At 37.0% G+C, this 19,817-nt stretch overlaps 1 protein-coding gene across 1 annotated transcript in view; it reads left to right on the forward strand.

Annotated features, from left to right (window-relative positions):
• USP38 (ubiquitin specific peptidase 38) overlaps nt 1-19,097 on the forward strand; it is a gene marked incomplete at its 5' end in the record, with an annotated part of 19,428 nt that extends 331 nt beyond the window's left edge. Inside the window, 9 exons of the mRNA XM_010083601.1 lie at nt 930-1,065; nt 4,988-5,117; nt 5,367-5,468; nt 8,258-8,416; nt 9,499-9,692; nt 10,312-10,405; nt 11,238-11,344; nt 12,427-13,777; nt 18,755-19,097. Coding sequence (XP_010081903.1) covers nt 930-1,065; nt 4,988-5,117; nt 5,367-5,468; nt 8,258-8,416; nt 9,499-9,692; nt 10,312-10,405; nt 11,238-11,344; nt 12,427-13,777; nt 18,755-18,916 — 2,435 coding nt within the window. The remainder of the gene's footprint in view (nt 1-929; nt 1,066-4,987; nt 5,118-5,366; nt 5,469-8,257; nt 8,417-9,498; nt 9,693-10,311; nt 10,406-11,237; nt 11,345-12,426; nt 13,778-18,754) is intronic.
• Between the last annotated feature and the right edge of the window lie 720 nt (nt 19,098-19,817).

Below are 19,817 nucleotides of genomic sequence, written 5' to 3' on the forward strand. Positions count from 1 at the left end.
TGGCATCGGTGGCTTTGCAGGCGTTGCCTTGGGAACGTTGTTTCCTTGCACAGATACTAAAATGCAACTTTCTGGCCCTCAGGAGAGGAAAGCCGTTCTTTTTATTTTCAGAAAAAAAGAGACAGAGGGGAAAGGGTTATTTGTTTAGTATTCTGTCTAGTTTTTTGATAAGTCCTGTTGCAATGCTTTAAATGATACACAGGAACAGAGTTCTGACTGTCCCGCTAGGAAAAACTGAAATTCTGTGTCAAAAGCTGCTCTTCCTTCATGCTCCCTCCAGAGGGATACCTTAGATCTTGGAACAGTTCAGTCTACAAAACTGGGGTGTGTGTAAGGAATATATAAAACTTGGGTATCATTGGAAGGATTCACTGCTGGAGTAATGTAGATGCTATTGTAAATAGGTCTTTTCTGACCCCAAAAATCTATGAAGTACTGTTCACATTGGAAAGTGCCTCTGCTGTTGAGGTGCCTAAAAAACTTAACTAATGGCATTATACTTTGCCATAACTGGTATGGTTAGTGGACAGTTGTTGAGATAGGATGTGGGAGCTGTCAACTGCTTTGCGTCCCTAGGCTTAACATCAAGTACCATAAACAATTGTATGATACTTCTTTTTAGAAAAAAACAACACTTCTCAGTTCCATTGAGGGTGGAGGAGGAAGTTGGCAGATAGTCACTTTCTTGCAATAGATACTGGATGAACAAAAGGAGTTTGTAATTCAGTGCTATTCATTGTACTTAATCCATTGAGATTTTCTTATTTGGGTTTGGTTTGTGGTGATAGAGAATGTTAGATGTAGGATAGACTCATTGTCTCAAAACTTTGCAGCTACACTGAAGTTGTAAGATAGAAAATAAGGTATATTTATTTCCTGTGCGGTTTTCTTTTTGATTTCTTACGTCATGTCATGTTCAACTATTGCAGATACTTCATGTGAACCTTCTGTTGCACTGGCAAGCCTTGTGCAGCATATACCATTACAAATGATTACAGTACTCATCAGGAGCCTTACTACAGATCCAAATGTGAAAGATGCAAGTATGACTCAAGCTCTGTGCAGGTAATGTATTGCATTGTAAAGGGGTAAAAGTCTTTTTCTTATTCTTGCCTTTTTAGGAGTTATTTGTCACTCGGGTTCCATTAAAAAAGAAAAAATAACAAACAAACCCAACAGAACCCCTCACTTTTAGAACAGTATTCTAAGTTATGCTGTTTAGCATGTTAAGGTAATATATATTTATGTGGCTATGGATGTTACTGACATGGTTTCAGTTTAAGGTTGCTGCCTTCACTGCTCATGTGGCTTCTTTCTCATACTTAGCTAGGGTGGAATAAAGAGGGTTAAATAGAACCTAAAAGGAAGCCAGCTGTGTCCCTTTTGGATGATGTGTTATATTTAGAACCTTATGGGAGGTGGCATAAACAGGAAACTTCACAATCAAGCTAAGAAGCAAGGCCTTGTTTTCAGAAGATCAACCTTTCTGCTTTTCCAAGAAGCAGAGTGGTGCTCTTGCATTACTGTCTTACCCATCATCTCCTTCTCTGAAGAGAGGAGACAGTTAGAAATGAGTTTTACTGCTCAGTTTGGAGGTTTTTTTTCTGCTTGGGTATCTTCATGACTTTATAGTAGGATTCACAGGGGACAGCCTCTGTTTGCGTCTTCATTCGAGCCTCCAGAGGTTTTTTGGATGTTCTTGGAGTAATAGAAGAATAGGAATTATGTAGAAACAATTGCATATTATGCTTTTTGTCACTAAACTAAACATGAGTAGACACTGAGGTTAGTAGCACTGTTAATGGACGGTGATCCAGGTTGCAATCCTGGCTAGTATCTTCAGAAGTGTGAAGAATACTGATGCAGGAAGATGCCAGCAGGAGAAAGTTTAAGACCTTCTTGAAGTTCTTTGAATTTTTTTTTTTAAGTGTATGGAAGAAGCTCTGTTTGAGCACTGGAGGGTGGAAAACTGAGTAAAGCAGTTAAACAGGAGGCTGTTAGAAATTTGTACTGTTTAAAAAAAAGCTTTTAAAAAGTCTCTTTACTAAAATAATTTAATATTATTTTTGAACTACAGCCATGTGAGTGTAGTGTAATACTTACACATTCATATAGTGTAGCACTTGGTGAAATACTGAGTTTTCTCACCCTGAAAACATTCCTCATATTGAATTAAATTGAGATGCCATATTTAATTTGAAAACATAATGAGAAGAAGCAGCGTTCATGTTGTAACTTGGGGTAAGACATATTGTTTAGGAACTTTAACAGAATCTGCTTGACTGAACAGATTTCAACAAAGCCTGTCTAAAACTCAAAGCTGGGAAGTTCTGAAAGATTTCTGTATTCTGATAGCTTGCCAGTAATGTGCTGGTGATTAACTTTCACTTTAGTGTAATTTTAACATTTATGTTCTATTAACTGCTTCAACACAATGTGATTGTGTAATTGTAGCTTTAGAAGGGCATCTCTGTGCCTCTGCTTAGGGAAGTAATGCAGTGCTGGGCTGGGGTATAAGAGGAGCTGTTATTTTCAGATAAGTGCTCTTTCTTAATACTAGCTGGGTGGTGGTGGTTTTTTTCCTCTTGTTTTTAAAAGAGCAGTGCAATCTTACTTGCCTAGCTCATTCTTTGAAGTAATACTTGATTTTAAGAGCCTCTAATTAGGTACCATGGAACTAACTTTTTTAGGTACCTCTTGTTATTTTTGTATCAACACTGTATCCTGTTTCTTTTTCTACCTCTGGCCATCCTTTGCAGTAATGGCTCGTTCTGGCTTAGAGAAGTAATGGTAAAGAGGATAATGCAGCTGGAATGTCTGGAGCACTGGATGACAGTGTTGTCATCAGGCTTGCATCATTCCCAGGAGGTGCAGAACTCCAGGCACAACAAGGTCTCCTGATGAGAGGCAGCAGAGCTTTGGCGAGTGCAAATTAGAGGCCTTGTTGCTCACTTCCTTAGGACAACTCTCATGACACAGCAGAGTCTGTCTAAAGTTGAATACAGATTAGTAAACAAATAATCTGTAATTAGAAGACTAATAAATGGAATCTGTTTAACGGGGGGGTTATATTAGGCACAGGTTCATATAAGAAAGGATACTTGTTTTTTGGCATCATACAGCTGTTCTTAATTGGCTCAGCTGTCTCACGAAAACTTATTTGAAGCATCAGTGAAGAAAAAGAGAAAATTCTTTTCTCTCTTCTGGGATAAATGATGACTTTAAGAGTCTACTTCAGTGGTTTCAAAGGAAGTTGGCAGCCTGTGGTCAGTGTCCTGACAAGAATAGTGCTTCTTTTCACTTTAACTCAAGTATCTTTAGTAAAAGAAACTGAAAATTTTCCTAAGAAAAACTCCAGACGTGAGCAAGCCCTTTGCCCTGTGAAATATTGTAAAAGATACTAAGTTTTTTCGGGGGGTGCCTGATAGTCTGAGGATCTGTTGTTGCTGCTGTTTTGCTGGTTTTTCTAATCTGAGCTGCTGGATTCTTAGGTTGTTTGTGATAATACCACATGCCCAGAATACATGTCTGGTGTTGCCAAAGACCGTGGTGTTCTTTTTAGTTTGGAATCTGAGGATTGAAACCCTGATTTCAGCTGTTCAGAACTCTCTTAATCTCCAGGAGGAACATAGGAGCTGATAGTTTTGCTTCAGATCAATAATCACTGACTATGCCTATTCATAGTGATAGTGACGGTTTACTAGACTGCTTACTTGCAACCTGTTCAGCTCTGTGCTAGAATTTAGCCTCTTAAAAAAATAATCTTTGTAAGGAGCTTTTTCAGAGGAGAAGAAATATCCTTCTAACTTCCTGTTTTCATTGAATTGTAAAATAGAATTGTAGCGTTATGTAGATTGAGTGGAACCTTTGGAGATCATCTGGTCCAGCCCTGCTCGAAGCAGGGCCAGCTTCAAAGTCAGACCTTGTTGCTCAGAGCCTTGTCCAGTTGAATTAAGGTTTTTCTGCAATGTTGGAGGTGCCACAGCCTCACTGTCTAACTTGTTTCAGTGTCTGACCGCCCTCATGGTGAAATATTTTTCCTTCCACTTAATTAGTGGTGCCTCATCTGGCTTGAAGAGAGGATCTTGTAGGCAATTAAAGAAAATCCAAAATATTGCCAAGTAAAATCTCAGAAAAACAAAGCCTAAATTTCATGTTTTAGCTGATACTCCTTTATGTTGTCATCTGTGCCTTAGAATTGCTTCAACTTATCTGCCTGTCTGCCTTAAGTATCAGTGTGAATTGCCTATTAATTTAGAATGATAGAAAAGCCCCTATTTTCTGTTCCTGGTATTTCACTGTATTTTGTAGTCACAGATCAAGTCCTTTTGCTTTTCCTTTTTCTTATCTACCACAATAGTGAAATTGTTCCTTTTGGTACGTGTGTGGACCACAGGCTATTATAAGAGCCTCGTAACACCTGCTGCAATGTATTTACAATTACTAGATTTTACCTTTTGAACTGAGAATATTTGAGTTGGTTTACAGGAAAGTAGTTGTAAGTTGAAGAGGCATCCTTTTAAAATTTAAATTTAATAGAGAGTTTTGGTCTGTTTTGGGCTAAAAGGTGTAGAAGGGGAGGTTCCCAGGTACAGGCAGTTTTTAACCATCAGTAGGAAGCTTTTGCCACAAAATAAAGATGTTAGCTTTATGTCTATAAAACCAGAGTTCATATTCTTAAATAATAAGAATACATAATATTTAATTTTATATGGTAATGTATTTCAGGGGGGTTTTATGTTTACTTTTAATGTATTAACTAGATCATTATTAATTATAGAGTTAAACGGCTTGAGATATAATCAAAATTATTTTACTACTTGCCTAATATTTTTGTATTACTTCTTCTGAGCCTGTGTAACTGTGTAACTATCAAGGTAATATATAGAATCTTTTTGTTGAGGTTAAAATAAATGGCATATTGTTTTTTTGTTTTGGTTTGTTAGGTTTCAGGTTTTTTTTTTTTCATTTTTCATTGATCTTTCAGAATGATTGACTGGTTGTCCTGGCCTCTGGCTCAGCATGTGGAAACATGGGTGATTGCACTGCTGAAAGGACTGGCTGCAGTCCAGAAATTTACCATCCTTATTGATGTCACTCTGCTGAAGATTGAACTGGTACGTTGGAAAAGAATATTCAAAATTGAAGACGAGGAAAGAAATTTTTAACAGCTATGCAATTGCGTAGCATCTTTTGTATTGCAACATATATTGTTATTCTTCAAAGGTGACATAAATGTATCTGTAGCTTTCAGTTGCATGTAATGATTATGTCTGTTTCAGATGATTGTGGATTAAGAGACCTGTTTTACATTTTTACTGAAATTTCCCCTTCTAGATTTACTGAAATAAATGTGGTTTTTTTAGGTCTTTAATCGCCTTTGGTTTCCTCTAGTGAGACCTGGTGCCCTTGCTGTCCTTTCCCACATGTTACTTAGTTTTCAGCATTCTCCAGAAGCCTTTCATCTGGTAAGTTAATAAATGGTTTTCAGTTCTTGGAAATGTCACAGAATCACAGAATGTTAGAGATTGGAAGGGACCTCGAAAGGTCATCTAGTCTAATCCCCCTGCCAGAGCAGGAACACCTAGATCAGATCACACAGGAATGTCATTCATATGTGATTTCTAAAGTGGGTGTGAAGAGTAACAGAATTGATGTGCTTGGGTGTCCTCTTTGTTTCAAGGTTCCAGAATCAGATTTCTGTGATTCCACAGACCACTAGGCTTTTGAGCACAACTCTTTGGGGAAAACAGATAACCAATTATCTGCTGTGTATAACCTTGCATAGGTGCATGAGGCCAAGAAGTACTTCACTTTAAGAAAGCTACACTACCTGTGTTTCAATGTACATATGGGCAAACTGAAGGATACTCTTTTTAATGGCCAGTCTTCAAAATGCAGTTCACCAGTTAAAGCTGGAAATACGAGAGTATGATGATGACTATTCACATTAGTACAGCAAGATGTGTAGTGCCTTTTCTGTTCTCATACTCAGTGTTTAGCTTAAAGTTTAATTGAAATGAGTCTTTCAGGCTTAATCACAGTAAGAGCCTGGCACACTGTTTCTCCAAGCTGTCCCCAAGGCTCTTAGGCCTGAAGGGATCACACACCCTTTGATTAATGTCAGAGTAATTGCCTTATGTCTGTTACACTGTTTTGTAATGGTAGAAGTCTGAAGTTTCTCTCACTTTCCTCCACTGCCCTAATCTTGGCCCAGGATAGAAAATTGAGTCACAAATGAGATACCCAAGTAGCCTTGAATATGCTCAAAATTTAAATATTTAATATATTCATTGTCTTGCTTTTCTTCTTTGTTCCTGAGAGAGCCAAAACATTAATGAGAAAAACATAATATGAGAAGACTTATTCTAGAAGTAGGTGTTTGTTTTAGCAAGGGAAGTTTCTACCATAGGCTTCATGAAGTACTGCATATATGTCTGTCTTCATGACTTCATCATGACCATTTTCCCTCAAATTTTTTGAATAACCTTCCTTCACTGTAATTTTTTGCTCTACTGCTGTCATTTGGTATCCTATAATATTTTTCTGCACTTAAACTACTTGTTTACTTTTTTGTAATAAATGGTCTGAATGTAAAACAGTTAAATGCATGTTTGATAAATGTAAATGAATTCATTTTGCAATGGATCTGAGTTAGCATTCCCTTTCCGTATGCTTGAGCATCATTGGCATAAATTAATCGTGTTTTTTGTAGAAGAAAAACACTCTAGCTTGCACTTAGGATGTAGAACTTACCATGATGTGTACTATGGAATTCTAAAATCTACTGACGTATAAAATTTTTATTCATCCCCAAACCAGAAGTGATGCTTCTGTATGTATTCAAATTGTAACTTTCAGTATTACGCAGCATGCTGTATGTAAGAATTTAGTTCTCAATTTGAGAGAGCTGAGAAGTTGTGCTTTATTTGCTCTTCCTATGTGCTTTTCTCTGTGCAAAATTATTGGATCTCAGATCTACTTTACAGAAATCTCAGTCTTGGACCTCAGCAGTTACTTTCTCATTGCTATGTACCCACATTTATAAAAAGTGAAAGAGGGAAGTTACTATTTGTGATTTTTTTCTATTGACTCTGTAGTACATAACACTTAATCTTCGTATTTTTGTTTTTAAGCAGTGGATATCTTGCTTACCGAAAGAGTAAGGTTCATTTCTACAAGATGTAAAAATATTCTTTATACTTAGAGGACAACTGGTATTTGAAATCGTGTTTTGCACCTTGCCCGTTTTACTTTGGTGTTTTGAAGTATATTACTTCTTGTAATCGATATACTTTTCTAAAATTATGATATTCTTGTAAGTTCGGTTCTTTATCTCATGTCCTTACTACCAAACAATTTGTGAGCTAATTTGTGATGAGAAATTATTCCATCCATTTCTTTCACAGTTAATACATTTTAATCACTTGGAAGCTGACAGAGGTGTCTAAAATGTTGTGGTTAACAGTGAGAAGTCCCTACTCTTTGGGTCTGCATTGAAGTAACTTTCTACTTGATGTTTTTTAAGACTAATATTGAAAAGTCTTATGCATTTAGAAATACAGACAGAGCTGCGCTGAAGAAGGAGGTGGAGTAAACATTTCAGATTTATACCGAATTTAAAATAGTAATGAATCTAAACTAATCCTCAAATAGATTACTCTATCTGCAGTAAGCTTTTTTTTTAGCTCGTAGGAAGTTAGTTCCTCGGCTTATTGAGCTTAGTTCCCTCACTAGGTGGAGCTGTGCGACAGTTTCCATCTTGCAGACTGAAATAGGGTGAATGTCTTAGTTGGCTTCAGATCCCAAGCATTAGATTCTGTTTCAGGAAAATTAAGAGGTTTTGTTTTAAAAAGTATGTCTGTGAAATTAGAACAGGATACTGCATTTAGTGGTGGCACAAAAGCAAAGTGTTTGCTGTTAATATCCTTGATAAAGTGAGTATTTCGGACACTTCACCATTTAAAATATTAACGTGCATTTTCTAAGTTCATAAAGTTCCAAAACTTGATATATGAGATAAAGAGAGCATTGAATAATTAATTGTGCTGCTTGAAAATTGTCATGGGTAAAGAATAATGCATTCTGTGTTTTTCTAGTCATTGTTTCTCAACCACATCTTATTTAAGAACAAAAGGTCCTCTGTCATTTGGCATGTGTAAAACAGTAAAGCTGTTCGTAGAACAAAAAAACTGGGAAAATGCAAAAAATGCAGTTGCTGTTTAACACCCCCTTTTTTTTTTTTCCTTCCATTCAGATTGTCCCACATGTGGTCAGTTTGGTTCAATCCTTCAAAAGAGATGGCTTACCTTCCAGTACAGCCTTTTTGATCCAGTTGACTGAGTTGATACACTGTATGATGTATCATTATTCAGGATTTCCAGAGCTCTATGAACCCATTCTGGAAGCTGTTAAGGTATATTAGGAATATTAAGATGGTGGAATGTTTTGTTTTTGCAAGTATGGAAGCTATAATGCCATAGATGTAAATTCTTTGAACTTTAGCTAGGAGAAAAGAGCTAGCCGCATAATCTGATGTAAATTCTAGCTGTGCTTGGAATATTCTAGAAAAGTTGTCCTGAGTGTCCATGGTGTGATTATAACAGGCTTTAAGGAAAGCCTGAAATTACATCCTTTATTAGAAGTAAAATCTAGTTCCTTAAGCCTGATGTAACTATTAATATACTTTTGTGAGGTTTATTCTAGGCATTTAATTTCAGCTCAAGCTAGAAACTGTCACTCTTTGAATATGAGTTCAGAGCACTGATGGTATTGAAGAGAAGTAGGTTCTGAGTACTACTTTGGATGGTGTTAATCTTTGGCTAGCTCCAAACCGACATTATTAAGCACTACATCTTAATACTACAGTCAGTATTGAATGCCTCTGTGGGTAAAAGATGCTGACCTATGCTGTGTAAAAGCAAAATTCTGCTTTTTTAGATTAAGTGCATGATGCAGTTAAAAAAATTTTTTTAAAAACCCCAACACCAAGGCAAATAAAACATATATATAAAAAAAAAACCTTAAAAAAACCCACTTGGGTATAATGGCCTGATTTTATAGCAGTAGTATTGCATTTAAATGTTTTGAAGCTTAAAAGCCCCTCTCACTTTCATTGCAAGTATTTTGGACTTTATTCTGTCACTCTTACCTTTCGATTTGGCAGAGCAGGAGTGTATTTCTAGCAGAATAGAGGATGCTTTAGAAGTCTGCTAAAGCTTGAAATTTGAGAGGTAGTTTTTGGTGGCAGAAAATATTCTGTGAATATGCAGTCAGAGGTGACCACCAGCCCCTTTTATTCCTGCGGTTTGAGAGTTGAGTAGAGAAAGCTTTGAAGAAGAAGGTTTGGCAGGGGTTGTATCTTCTAGGCTGTCAGGGATAGGAAGACCCTGAAGGAGAGTACAGGAGCAAGTGAAGATACAAGACTGCTGAATGGCAGGACCTATTATAAAAACAAATACAAAAACCTAGTAAGGGTGTTAAATGTTTCTCTTGCAGGATATGCCCAAACCCACTGAAGAGAAAATTAAGTTGATCCTCAGCCAGAGTGCCTGGACTTCCCAATCCAATTCTTTGCCATCGTGTTTATCTAGACTTTCTGGAAAATCTGAAACTGGGAAGACAGGTCTAATTAATCTAGGAAATACATGCTACATGAACAGCGTTATTCAGGCACTTTTCATGGCTACAGAGTAAGTCCTTTTTCACAGCTCTTCATTGCAAGTCAGCTATTGGAGTTGTTGCATTCTTGCTTTTCACACAATATTAACATGTCCTGGGGTCTCTCAGCTTCCTAGAGCCAAGTGGGTTTCTTTGCACGCAGTTACTGATTGCTTTGTTGAAGTCCAGCTCTGTGGACCTGCAATTTTAGCCATTAAAAATTGTGGTCCTTGTGTCCAGTACCAAAAGGTAGATGCATTGAACCAATTAATAGCCTTTTGGCACCCAGTCAATGGGAATAATATGTGTCACTTCCACATCCTAGACAAATCCCTTTTTTCTCACTGTCCTTGCACCCTTCAGTGTTGTAAAACTTAGTGGTGATGCTTTTGTTACAATCTCAAAGCACTGGAAAAAATTTTGTCTTGTCCGTAGCCCATTCTTACGGATTTAAACGTTTAAAGAAAAAGGTTTTTGCAGTGTTAGTTCCTACTGTACAGTAGTTTTGCATCTGCACTAGAGCACAATCCATGTATTGAAGGGAGTTGTTACATGTTTTGCTTTCTTTCAAATTAAATTAATTATCTGAGCTGGAATTATAACTGTGTCTTTAGAAATCTAGCAAGGAAACTAATGTCTGTCTCTTCTCAGTTTCAGAAGACATGTTTTATCTCTGAATCTAAACGGATGTAATTCACTAATGAGGAAATTACAGCATCTTTTTGCATTTTTGGCCCATACCCAGGTATGTCAGTTTATTTAATCTGCTGTTTTTAAGCCATGATTTATATACCAAAATTTAGGAACAAACATGATGCCATGGGAGTCCTCTTGAGTATATTAAAAATGCAAATATGATAGATTTGTAGGAGAATGAGTCCAAACAATCAGATGGTGTGGATGAATTTAGAGAAATCTGTATTTCATAAGTGGAACATCTTGGCATTGCATTGTTTTTATAAGTGGTCAGTAATAGGTTTTCTTTGAGAAGCCAAAATGAAAAAAAATCCAAATAAGACCTGACTTGAGATACAAGCTGACTTTATGTAACTTTCTAGGATAAACAGTGACTTTCTGCAGTGATTTTTTACACTGAATTTTATTGTAGTTCAAATTCCAAAGTGAACTTGATTAAATGTTCAGATTATTTTGCTGGTGCTAGAAGGACACTTTTATTATCTTTGATTAATAACAACCTTTTTGGGAAAGGGATGAATGAAGGTATATCACCTTAAAAATAAATCGGTGCTTATGAAATAGTGGTGTTCTGAAGAAAGAAAACACTTTTTAAGCCTGATAGTAAGAGTACAGTGACTTTTCTTATGTATAACATCTGGTTTACACACGCCACACATTGAATATTTGCCTGCAGAATCCACTACTTTTATCTTTGTACTAGAGGTGATTTCTACATAATTAAGGGCTTTCTCTTATGATTAAGTGGCTTAAATGTTTACATGTGCCGTATGTTTAGTACAGTTCTTCTAGAATAATGTCCAAAGTTCAGTGGTTGATATCAAAATAATACAACCAATTTTTAAGAAATTCTTCTCTTTGTCCCTCTCTTACGCTAACAGAGGGAGGCATATGCTCCTAGAATTTTCTTTGAGGCTTCCAGACCACCATGGTTCACCCCTCGATCCCAGCAGGATTGCTCAGAATATCTCAGATTCCTGCTAGACAGGTACAGTTATTGTGCCATTAATGGGAATGAATGTACGGTCTTACCATATCATGTTGAACTCTTAGGAGCAGTCATGTAACAGTTCCATTGCATGACTGGGGACCAGGAATTTTGGGCCTCATTCCTGACTGTCTCGGGTTTTCTGTACAGTCTGTGAAACCCTTTTCTTTGTGGGTTTAATCTGTGGTAAATCTGGATACCATCTTGTCTCCACATCATTTAAAGCAGGTTATAATGTTCCTTTTTTACAAATCTAAACTTTGGTGTTGTGTTAGTTATGGTCCCATTTTAAAGTGAATGTGGTTGCTGAAAGCAGTTCTGGAATTTCACAGTGGTGAAGACAGCTGTATTTCATACAGGTCAGATAAGTCATGAAGAGATGTACATGCATTTATAACCAGTTTAACAAACAAGTGAATTGACTGTGGCACAGATAAAACAAAAATACCAAAATTTACTAGTAGCCCTCTTTAATTTTGGCTTGCTGAGTGTTTTGCTGAGATGTGGCTTAAGCAATATGACACTTTATGACACTTTCCACTTCTGGAGAAATTTAGCTCAATAATGGATTAGTGTCCTCCCTCCTGCCCCCCATCTTGGGTTTCTTTTTTGGTTTGTTTTTTCTTGTTGTAGTTTCTTAACTTTCTTGGTTACAAAATCCTGACCTTTTCTTTTCTGTGGAAATAGTCTGGCACTATATAAATAGCTACTTGTTCTCTTACAAAATCTGATGTACAGAACCAGTCAGTTGGATTTATTAACATAATGTAATGGTAAATAATAAAAACATTGTTAGGTTTTTTTAATTCTTGCCAGTTCTCTCAGTATATCCGTTGTGTTCCATTACATATAATGAAACCCCCATTACATGCATTTGTGCTTCTCTCATACTCTTTTCTGGACAGTACTGATCTATATGGTTCAGCTTGCTTACATAAAAAATAACAAATAGCATTTTTAACATAGGATTCTTCAGCCACTTAACCATCTATATTTTTCAGCATAAGTGGAAAAAGTCTGAAGTGATGCAGCAATGTTTGTCTGGAAAATAGCTACTTGGATTTGTTTTTCTTTGTATTCAGGCTGCATGAAGAAGAGAGAACCTTGAAAGCGCTGTCTTCAGCAAAGACTTCTGAAAGTACAATGAATGAAGAGTCCCAGGCACAAGAAGGTGTCCGTAAAGCACAGGTATTTGCTGGAGCACTTTGTAAGGGAAATGAAGAAAGAACTCTGATAGAGAAGATGTTTGGAGGAAAATTGAAGACTACTATATGCTGTTTGAACTGCAAAAGCACATCTCAAAAGGAAGAAGCTTTCACAGATCTCTCTCTGGCTTTCTGTCCTCCTGCTTCCTTGGAGAACATTGGCCCAAAATGTATGGAACGTTTGGAAGTGAAAGACAGCTACATGGTGCAAACTCATACTTCAGCAACTACTCCTGCTAGTGAAACACCTCTCAATAATCTGGAAGTAAATAGTGGATGTGACACAATAATGAATGAAGGAACTATAAAAGATTTTTCTACTGAGCCGAACTCTGAGAATACCACACATTCTGAACTCAACAAGGTTCAGGATAATAGTGATATGTCTCAGAGGCCAGTAGATATAAACACCCCGTCAGTTACAGACTTGCTGAATTATTTTCTGGCACCCGAGATCCTCAGTGGAGACAATAAGTATTATTGTGAAAAGTGTGCCTCTCTACAGAATGCTGAGAAAACTATGCAAATCATTGAGGAACCTGAATACCTCATTCTTACCCTTTTGAGATTTTCATATGATCCAAAGTGTCATATAAGGCGTAAAATCTTGGACGATGTATCTCTGCCACTTGTTTTGGAACTGCCACTCAGAAGAGCAACATCCCCTCTAGCGGTAGTTTCGGGAGGTTGTTCTGTTGGTGTTGAGGTTTCTGATATTGGAGAAAATCTTGCTAAAAAACTGAAACCCTCAGGTGCTGATGAAGTGACCTGCCCACAACTGGTGCCCTATGTGTTAAACTCTGTGGTGGTGCATTCTGGTGTATCCTCTGAAAGTGGACATTATTATTCATATGCTAGAAATGTTACTGGGTCAGGGCCTTCGGGACTCTGGCACCAGTCAACAGCTCTTTCTCTAGTTTCTCCTCAGGATAAGTTGTTGACAGAGGAGAGTCCTTGTACTATTGTAGAAAATGAGTTGGACACCGAGATGCCAAGAGAATGGTTTCTGTTCAATGACAGCAGAGTGACATTTACCTCATTTCAATCAGTCCAGAAAATTACCAGTAGATTTCCAAAGGACACTGCTTATGTTCTGTTTTACAAAAAACAAAATAGAACCAGTGGCTTCAATACCAATTCAGCAAATGGACTCTGGGTAAATGGAGACCCTCCCCTACAGAAAGACCTCATGGATGCAATTACAAAAGATAACAAACTGTACTTGCAGGTAAGACAGAAATTGTATTTGAAGAGTGGTCTCCTTAAAACTCACAAGAGACAGTCCAAAAGGAAGAACAAGTTAGCTTTTAGATATTCTGGTGTATTAACATTGTAAATTACCAATCTGGCTTTCATCTTTATGTTGCTAGACATACTAGGTTTCATAGCAAGGTTGTCACCATTAGGTGGGAAGCATCAAGGAAAATGGCTTAAACTGATTTCAGTATAAATTTTTAGTGGTGGTACTTGCATAGGTCATTTAACCACTTGTAATTCTATGCAGGAGAGGCTTTTCCAACAGTTCTAACATTCATTGCCTTTAATAAAGAGTAGCTAAAGTATACTTGAAAACGTTAGCAGTCTTCTTATTGGCACATTTGCCTCTGGAGTGAAGTTTTATTTATACAACAGTGCTTACCCAAATGCTAGAACCACTGAAATGAAGACCAGACTAGTGACTAGAGTCCAGTTTCCCTTCACTGCTTCTTCTGTCTCCCTCTGTGGGACCCGTGTGGCCAGCCGCATGTCCCCTGTGCTCTAAGAGCTTCACCTAGCTGTCGTTGCCTCTTCAATTGCTGTTACAAAAAACCACTGTTCGCCACATGTAAGTATGGTTTGTTTTGAGTGTTACTGCTATGTTTGGATGGTGTAACAGTGGAGATGTGTTTTACTGTGTGCTCTTTGGTGGGTTAAGCTGTTCCTGTAAGAGTTCTAGGCCTGCTTAAATTAGAAAAACTACGTGAATTCAAGTTAGAAAAGAACAGCTAAGTCTCACTGTGAAAAATCTGTTATAAGAGCTGCAGGTATTTTACAAACATAAACAGGAGAATTGAGGGTTTAAAGTGCAACTCTGCTGCTATTTTGGGACTGTGTGGTTAAATGATTTGTGTCCTAACTGTCTTTGCTTATATGCCACTTCTCCTCTTGACTGTTCAGGGTAGCACAAAACATGGCTTCTTTAGCAGCAATCTCGGATGACCTCAGGTTTTCACTCTGAATTGCTGTGACTTCCATTGATGCATGCATGTTTTAATTGTGAAATGGCAAACTCGAAGCCAGATTATTTTTTATTTTAGGTATTTATTACAGCAGCATGTAGGTAATTGAGTAATGGAAAAAAATCTGTTTTAAGAACACACCCTGCAGAAAAGTAGTACAGCTGCAGTGATATTTTATCCTTTTTTTCTATAAAGCCAAGCATTAAAGGAGGAATGGTGTCATCCGTATAGAATATAAATTGTAGTAACTATTCTTATTTGCATATTTTCCCATTGAATATAATTCCTGTAGTCATATATTTCAGTGTTATCAACAGGATAGGTGATTACCTGAGTATGCATAATGGAGATTTTTTTTCAGATCTGAAGAGATGCTTTAGCCGTATGAAACAACATTATCAGGGTATTGAGAAAATAATTTGTTAAGTAATGAAGCTGTTCTTAAGTATGTTTCTCTTTGCATCAAATTGGTCTATTTTAGTTTCTGGAACAGAGTAATAAGTTAGTTACTTAAGCTTTTTTAATACTGCTGTGTGCCTAAAACCAGTGAAAAATCAATGTGATTTTGTAAACATTAGAGTCACTTGGTGCATATATACAAAAATTGCATTCTGATAATCTTCCAGATCAGAGCTTTCTCTCCTGAATATGTGGCTAAAGTTTATATAAAGCACACAGTCATTTTCTCTTATAGCTTACAAGTAAAAGCCACATTAGTAATTTCTGGAAAACCTTTCCTTTACAATTGAAAAAAAAAAATACAGCTGCCTCAAAATGAAAAAAACCCCATATTTTCCAGGTATGAGTTTTTGTTTCAGTTTTAGTTGTTTTGGGTCTCTGAAGATATATCATTTTTAACCAACTATTTTGGATTCTTCAGTATTGGCTTTCTTTGTAGTGCTCTGCCAGTCTCAGGGTTGCTGAGATCCTGATGTTTTCTCAATTTAAATGAGGCTGATTAGGAGTCCTTGGTTATTGTTTTTCTCCAATTAATACTGATACTGTGATTCACTGAATTAGGTCGTTGTATTTTTGAGGTGTCACGTTTTATTGTTGTTCAGAGTTTTAAACTAGTATTTACCTGTGAAGTTAAGAGTACTTTTCTGTCTTGAGAAAGCCTTTACTTTTTAGAAGAAATGTTCCAAAAAAATCTCTAGCTTATTACTTCAGTTTTACTATTGCGTAACAGTTTACCACATGGTAAACTAAAATGTTTTCATTTTAAATTACAAACCCTGCAATATGGGTAGCTCCCACTCCAGTTAAAACAAATTAGAAATTCCATTCTGGGAATAAATGGAAAGCAGGGGGGATGCTCTGCGTTTTTCTCAGTCCAGAAAATGGTATTGACTGTCAAGTTCTTACCTAATTTACAACATATTTCTTGCAAAAATGCCAGTGCAGTATGCTATACTAGAACAATTCAATGTGGGTTGCTATTAATCAAGTCAGTATATGCCTTAAGAAAGAAATAGGCTCATTTAGCCCAAACTACTGAACAGGAATAAAGTTTGAAAGATCTTAAACTGCTAAATAATGTTACTTCTAGCATTGAACACCCAAATAGTGTGTAGCTTCTAATACTAACACTCTGTCAAGAAACTTAAATAATTGATCATTTGCTCACTGTTCCATATTACTTGTGTGTGTGTGCATATAGAGATACCTTGCATCCATTATCAAAAATGTTTTTTACATGGTAGCAATGAACACCACAGGTGAGGTTTATCCTGTTCTTGGTACATTATGGCTGCTTCTGAGCAGTATTTCTAAGCGTTTGATAAAAGCCGTGCCTGCAGGCCATTTGCACTGTGCACACACGTGATGCACTGGTGCGCATCGCCAGAGCCGTGGCAAGAGTCATCCCGTGCACATAAGTCACGTGCGAGGTACTGTGTGGTTGCTGTTCATAGTAGTGCTTCTCTGGGATTGTCCCCTCCCTGTAAGGAAGCCTAGGGACAGTAGAACAATTGTGCTGTTGTGAAAGGTACATAATATAAACCATACATGAATTTAGCTGCATAGCTATGCCAAAACCTCATGCTATCCAGTATCTGCAGTAAGGCAAATTAAAATAAATCAAGTTTCTAGCTAAATCTGGTAAAATAACCCCAAATCTTAGGTATAAGAGTCTAGTGTTATTTTTGTCTACAGTTTTAAGATTTTTATTTAGTATAGTGTAATCTGAAAACCTATTGTTGATGGTTATATTCTTTTGTAGTACAGTTTGGTAAAAACTACTGGGATTTAAGAGGTATAAAGTTGACAGAAAACAGTTCTTTGGAAGGATGAAAGTGGAGGAGGGAGTAAGGAAAACCCCATTTTTGGTTTGGTATTGTGCTGCATTAAACCACACATTTTTCTGAAATATTTTACCAAAAAAAAAAAGAAAAAACAGCCCAGCTACAGTGGAGCAAGTCTCCCACTGTTTGGTTTTGAGAAGAAATTCTGTTCTAAGCTGAACAGTTTTGCAGTGTGATTTTTCAAGTAAACAGGCTATTTGTACAAGACCTGCTATTTTAATGAAAATTTTCTGTTGATTTCTGGTATTAGAAGCGAGTTCTTTGTATTCCCATGTTACTCCTAGAAAGTTTACTTAGGTTTTGATGTGTCTTACGGCTAGAAGACACATAAATAAGATTCAGCATATTGCTGGCAAAAGCGTAACACTGTCTTTCAGGAATATGGCCAGCATATCTGTGTAGACAATATCCTCCAAATTATATTTTATATAATTTTAGAAATGAGCATGCATTTCAGTCCTTAGTACTGTAAAATGATTTCACTTAGGCTACGTTTTTCTTAGAGGGCAGAGTAATTTAAACCCACAAGGACTGTTTTTAGCACCTGTGAAAGTACAAGGACAAGACTAAGTTTAGTGCTTTCACGGCAGTGTAATGCAAACGGTCTTCCAGGGTCTTGGCTCTGTTCCTTGCTTTCACCAAGAGGTGGAGAAGAGAAGGAACTAAGTGACCTGTGTGATTACTAAAACCCTCTTAACATTTTCTCCTGTTGCCTTTAAGGGAGGTCACATGAAGGAGGCTATTGGTATGAGCCTTACCACCTGAATACTTCGATTTTCTTTCCTAAAGAAATAAAGCTTGTACAGGTCTGCTGTCTTGTCAGTCTTCCAGAGCCCAACACCTGCCTTTCCTCCCTCAATTTTTGAAGCTCTTGGCCAATTTGAGAAAGGGATGGATACTAAAGACAAGCAGAAGCCAAGTAGTGTATATCTTTAAACGAGGGAAGAGTCTGTGCTCATCCCTTTCTTAGGTGTCTAAGAAGACAAGAAGCCACAGGGGCATCCAGCTGAACGAGCAGCTGGCAGGCGGCTGTACTTTCTTGTTCCTGCTACTTGTGCAGGTATTTTTTCCAGCAGCCGACTCTGATTTTATGGAGTGTTTGAGCGTTCTTGAGGCTTCCTGATTTTGAAGCAGAGTTAGCATAGCAATAGCACTTGAAAGTTAAAAATCTGCACTGAATGGAAACTCAATAGCTTGTCCATCTTTTTTGCCTTTTATCTGAGGATGTTGTTACTCTATGCAGTTGATTGAGTGGAATAAAAAAGTGGCTTTTAAATAATTAACATGGATTTAGTGATCTTACCTTTCCATGTGGCAACCAAGAGCCAGAGCATCTTAAAGTTGCTAGGATGAGAATTCATGTGAAACATACATCAAAAGCTCATGTTTTGTTAGCTTTTGACCAGCAGTCTAATTCTTAAGTAACACCCCATGAAGCTATAAAATTTTAGCATAAACTTAAATGGATTTGATTATGATTCACGTAGACTGACGTTCAACAAAATTGTACATCTCGGATTGGTTGTCGATGTTCAGGTTGAAGTTCAACAAAGTAGCTGTTCAGACTTAGGAGTGCAGAGGTTAGTGATGTTGCTTTAAAAGCTGTTTCAACATTTACTAGAAATAAGCTACTTCTAGCACTTGAAGTTGTGTGGGTTTTTTTAATTGTCTTTATTCTTTCAGGAGCAAGAGCTTAGTGCTCGAACACAAGCACTTCAAGCTGCCTCAGCCTCGTGCTCTTTCCGACCCAATGGATTTGATGACAACGACCCTCCGGGAAGTTGTGGACCAACAGGTGGAGGAGGAGGGGGTGGGTTCAGTACTGTTGGTAGATTAGTCTTTTGACTACGAAGACAACCTGGAATACACTGGTTCCGAAGCAGCCCTGTACTGCTGAGGACAACTAAAATATGGAACTTTGTCAGATGTTGTACCAGGATTTGAGACTTGATCCCTGTTCAAAAGCAAATGTTGGGGGTTTTGGGTTATGATTTATTTGAAATAAATAAGCGCGTAATGGAAAAAAACTACCTCTTAAAAATTCAGTTACTTTTATAGTAAGATATGCTTGCCCAAAAGACAGAAAACGGGGATTTTTAAGTGGTTGCTAATGACACTGCATTAAGCTGAACACACACACTTACATCAGTTTCTATTGTCCTCATCCACTGAATGAAGAAAGTTCATTCTTCACTCTGACAGTGTTGCTTTATGTGAAAATCCTTTCAGATGGGCTAAACTGCATACATAGGCTCTCACCCCACCTTATTTACAAATCCAATACCTTTATGGATTTCCAGAGATGATGCAATTTATAATGAAGGCAATAACTTTAATGTGACACGATACAGAACTTTCCAGATTAAAAATTATTCAATATATTTCCAGTATAAATGTAAAGTAGTAAAAATAATTTATAAATACTTGCTAAGTTGTTTTCAAAAAACAAGTGCATGTTCTGTAGGAACAATGTTTTTAAGTAGAAATTGTTACCTTTGTAGCATATCTAATTGTTTTGAGGATTTTAAAATTATTTCAGGGAATATATCTGCTATGTATTGGAAAGGAAGAGATTCTGTATGTGCCTTGCAGTACTGTAATTTATAACAAACTTTCTGAGACTGCAGAAAGCAGGAGAAAAAAATGTTAGTAGGTTTTTTTGGTCAGTATTAGAAATCAATACATTTATAGAAAGCTATTAGGTTTCCAGAAGTAAAAATCTGGTAGTTTGAGATGCAGGAAGTTT

This window comes from Pterocles gutturalis, unplaced genomic scaffold (assembly GCF_000699245.1).
Source record: "Pterocles gutturalis isolate BGI_N339 unplaced genomic scaffold, ASM69924v1 scaffold1215, whole genome shotgun sequence".
NCBI classification, from domain to species: Eukaryota; Metazoa; Chordata; class Aves; order Pterocliformes; family Pteroclidae; genus Pterocles; species Pterocles gutturalis.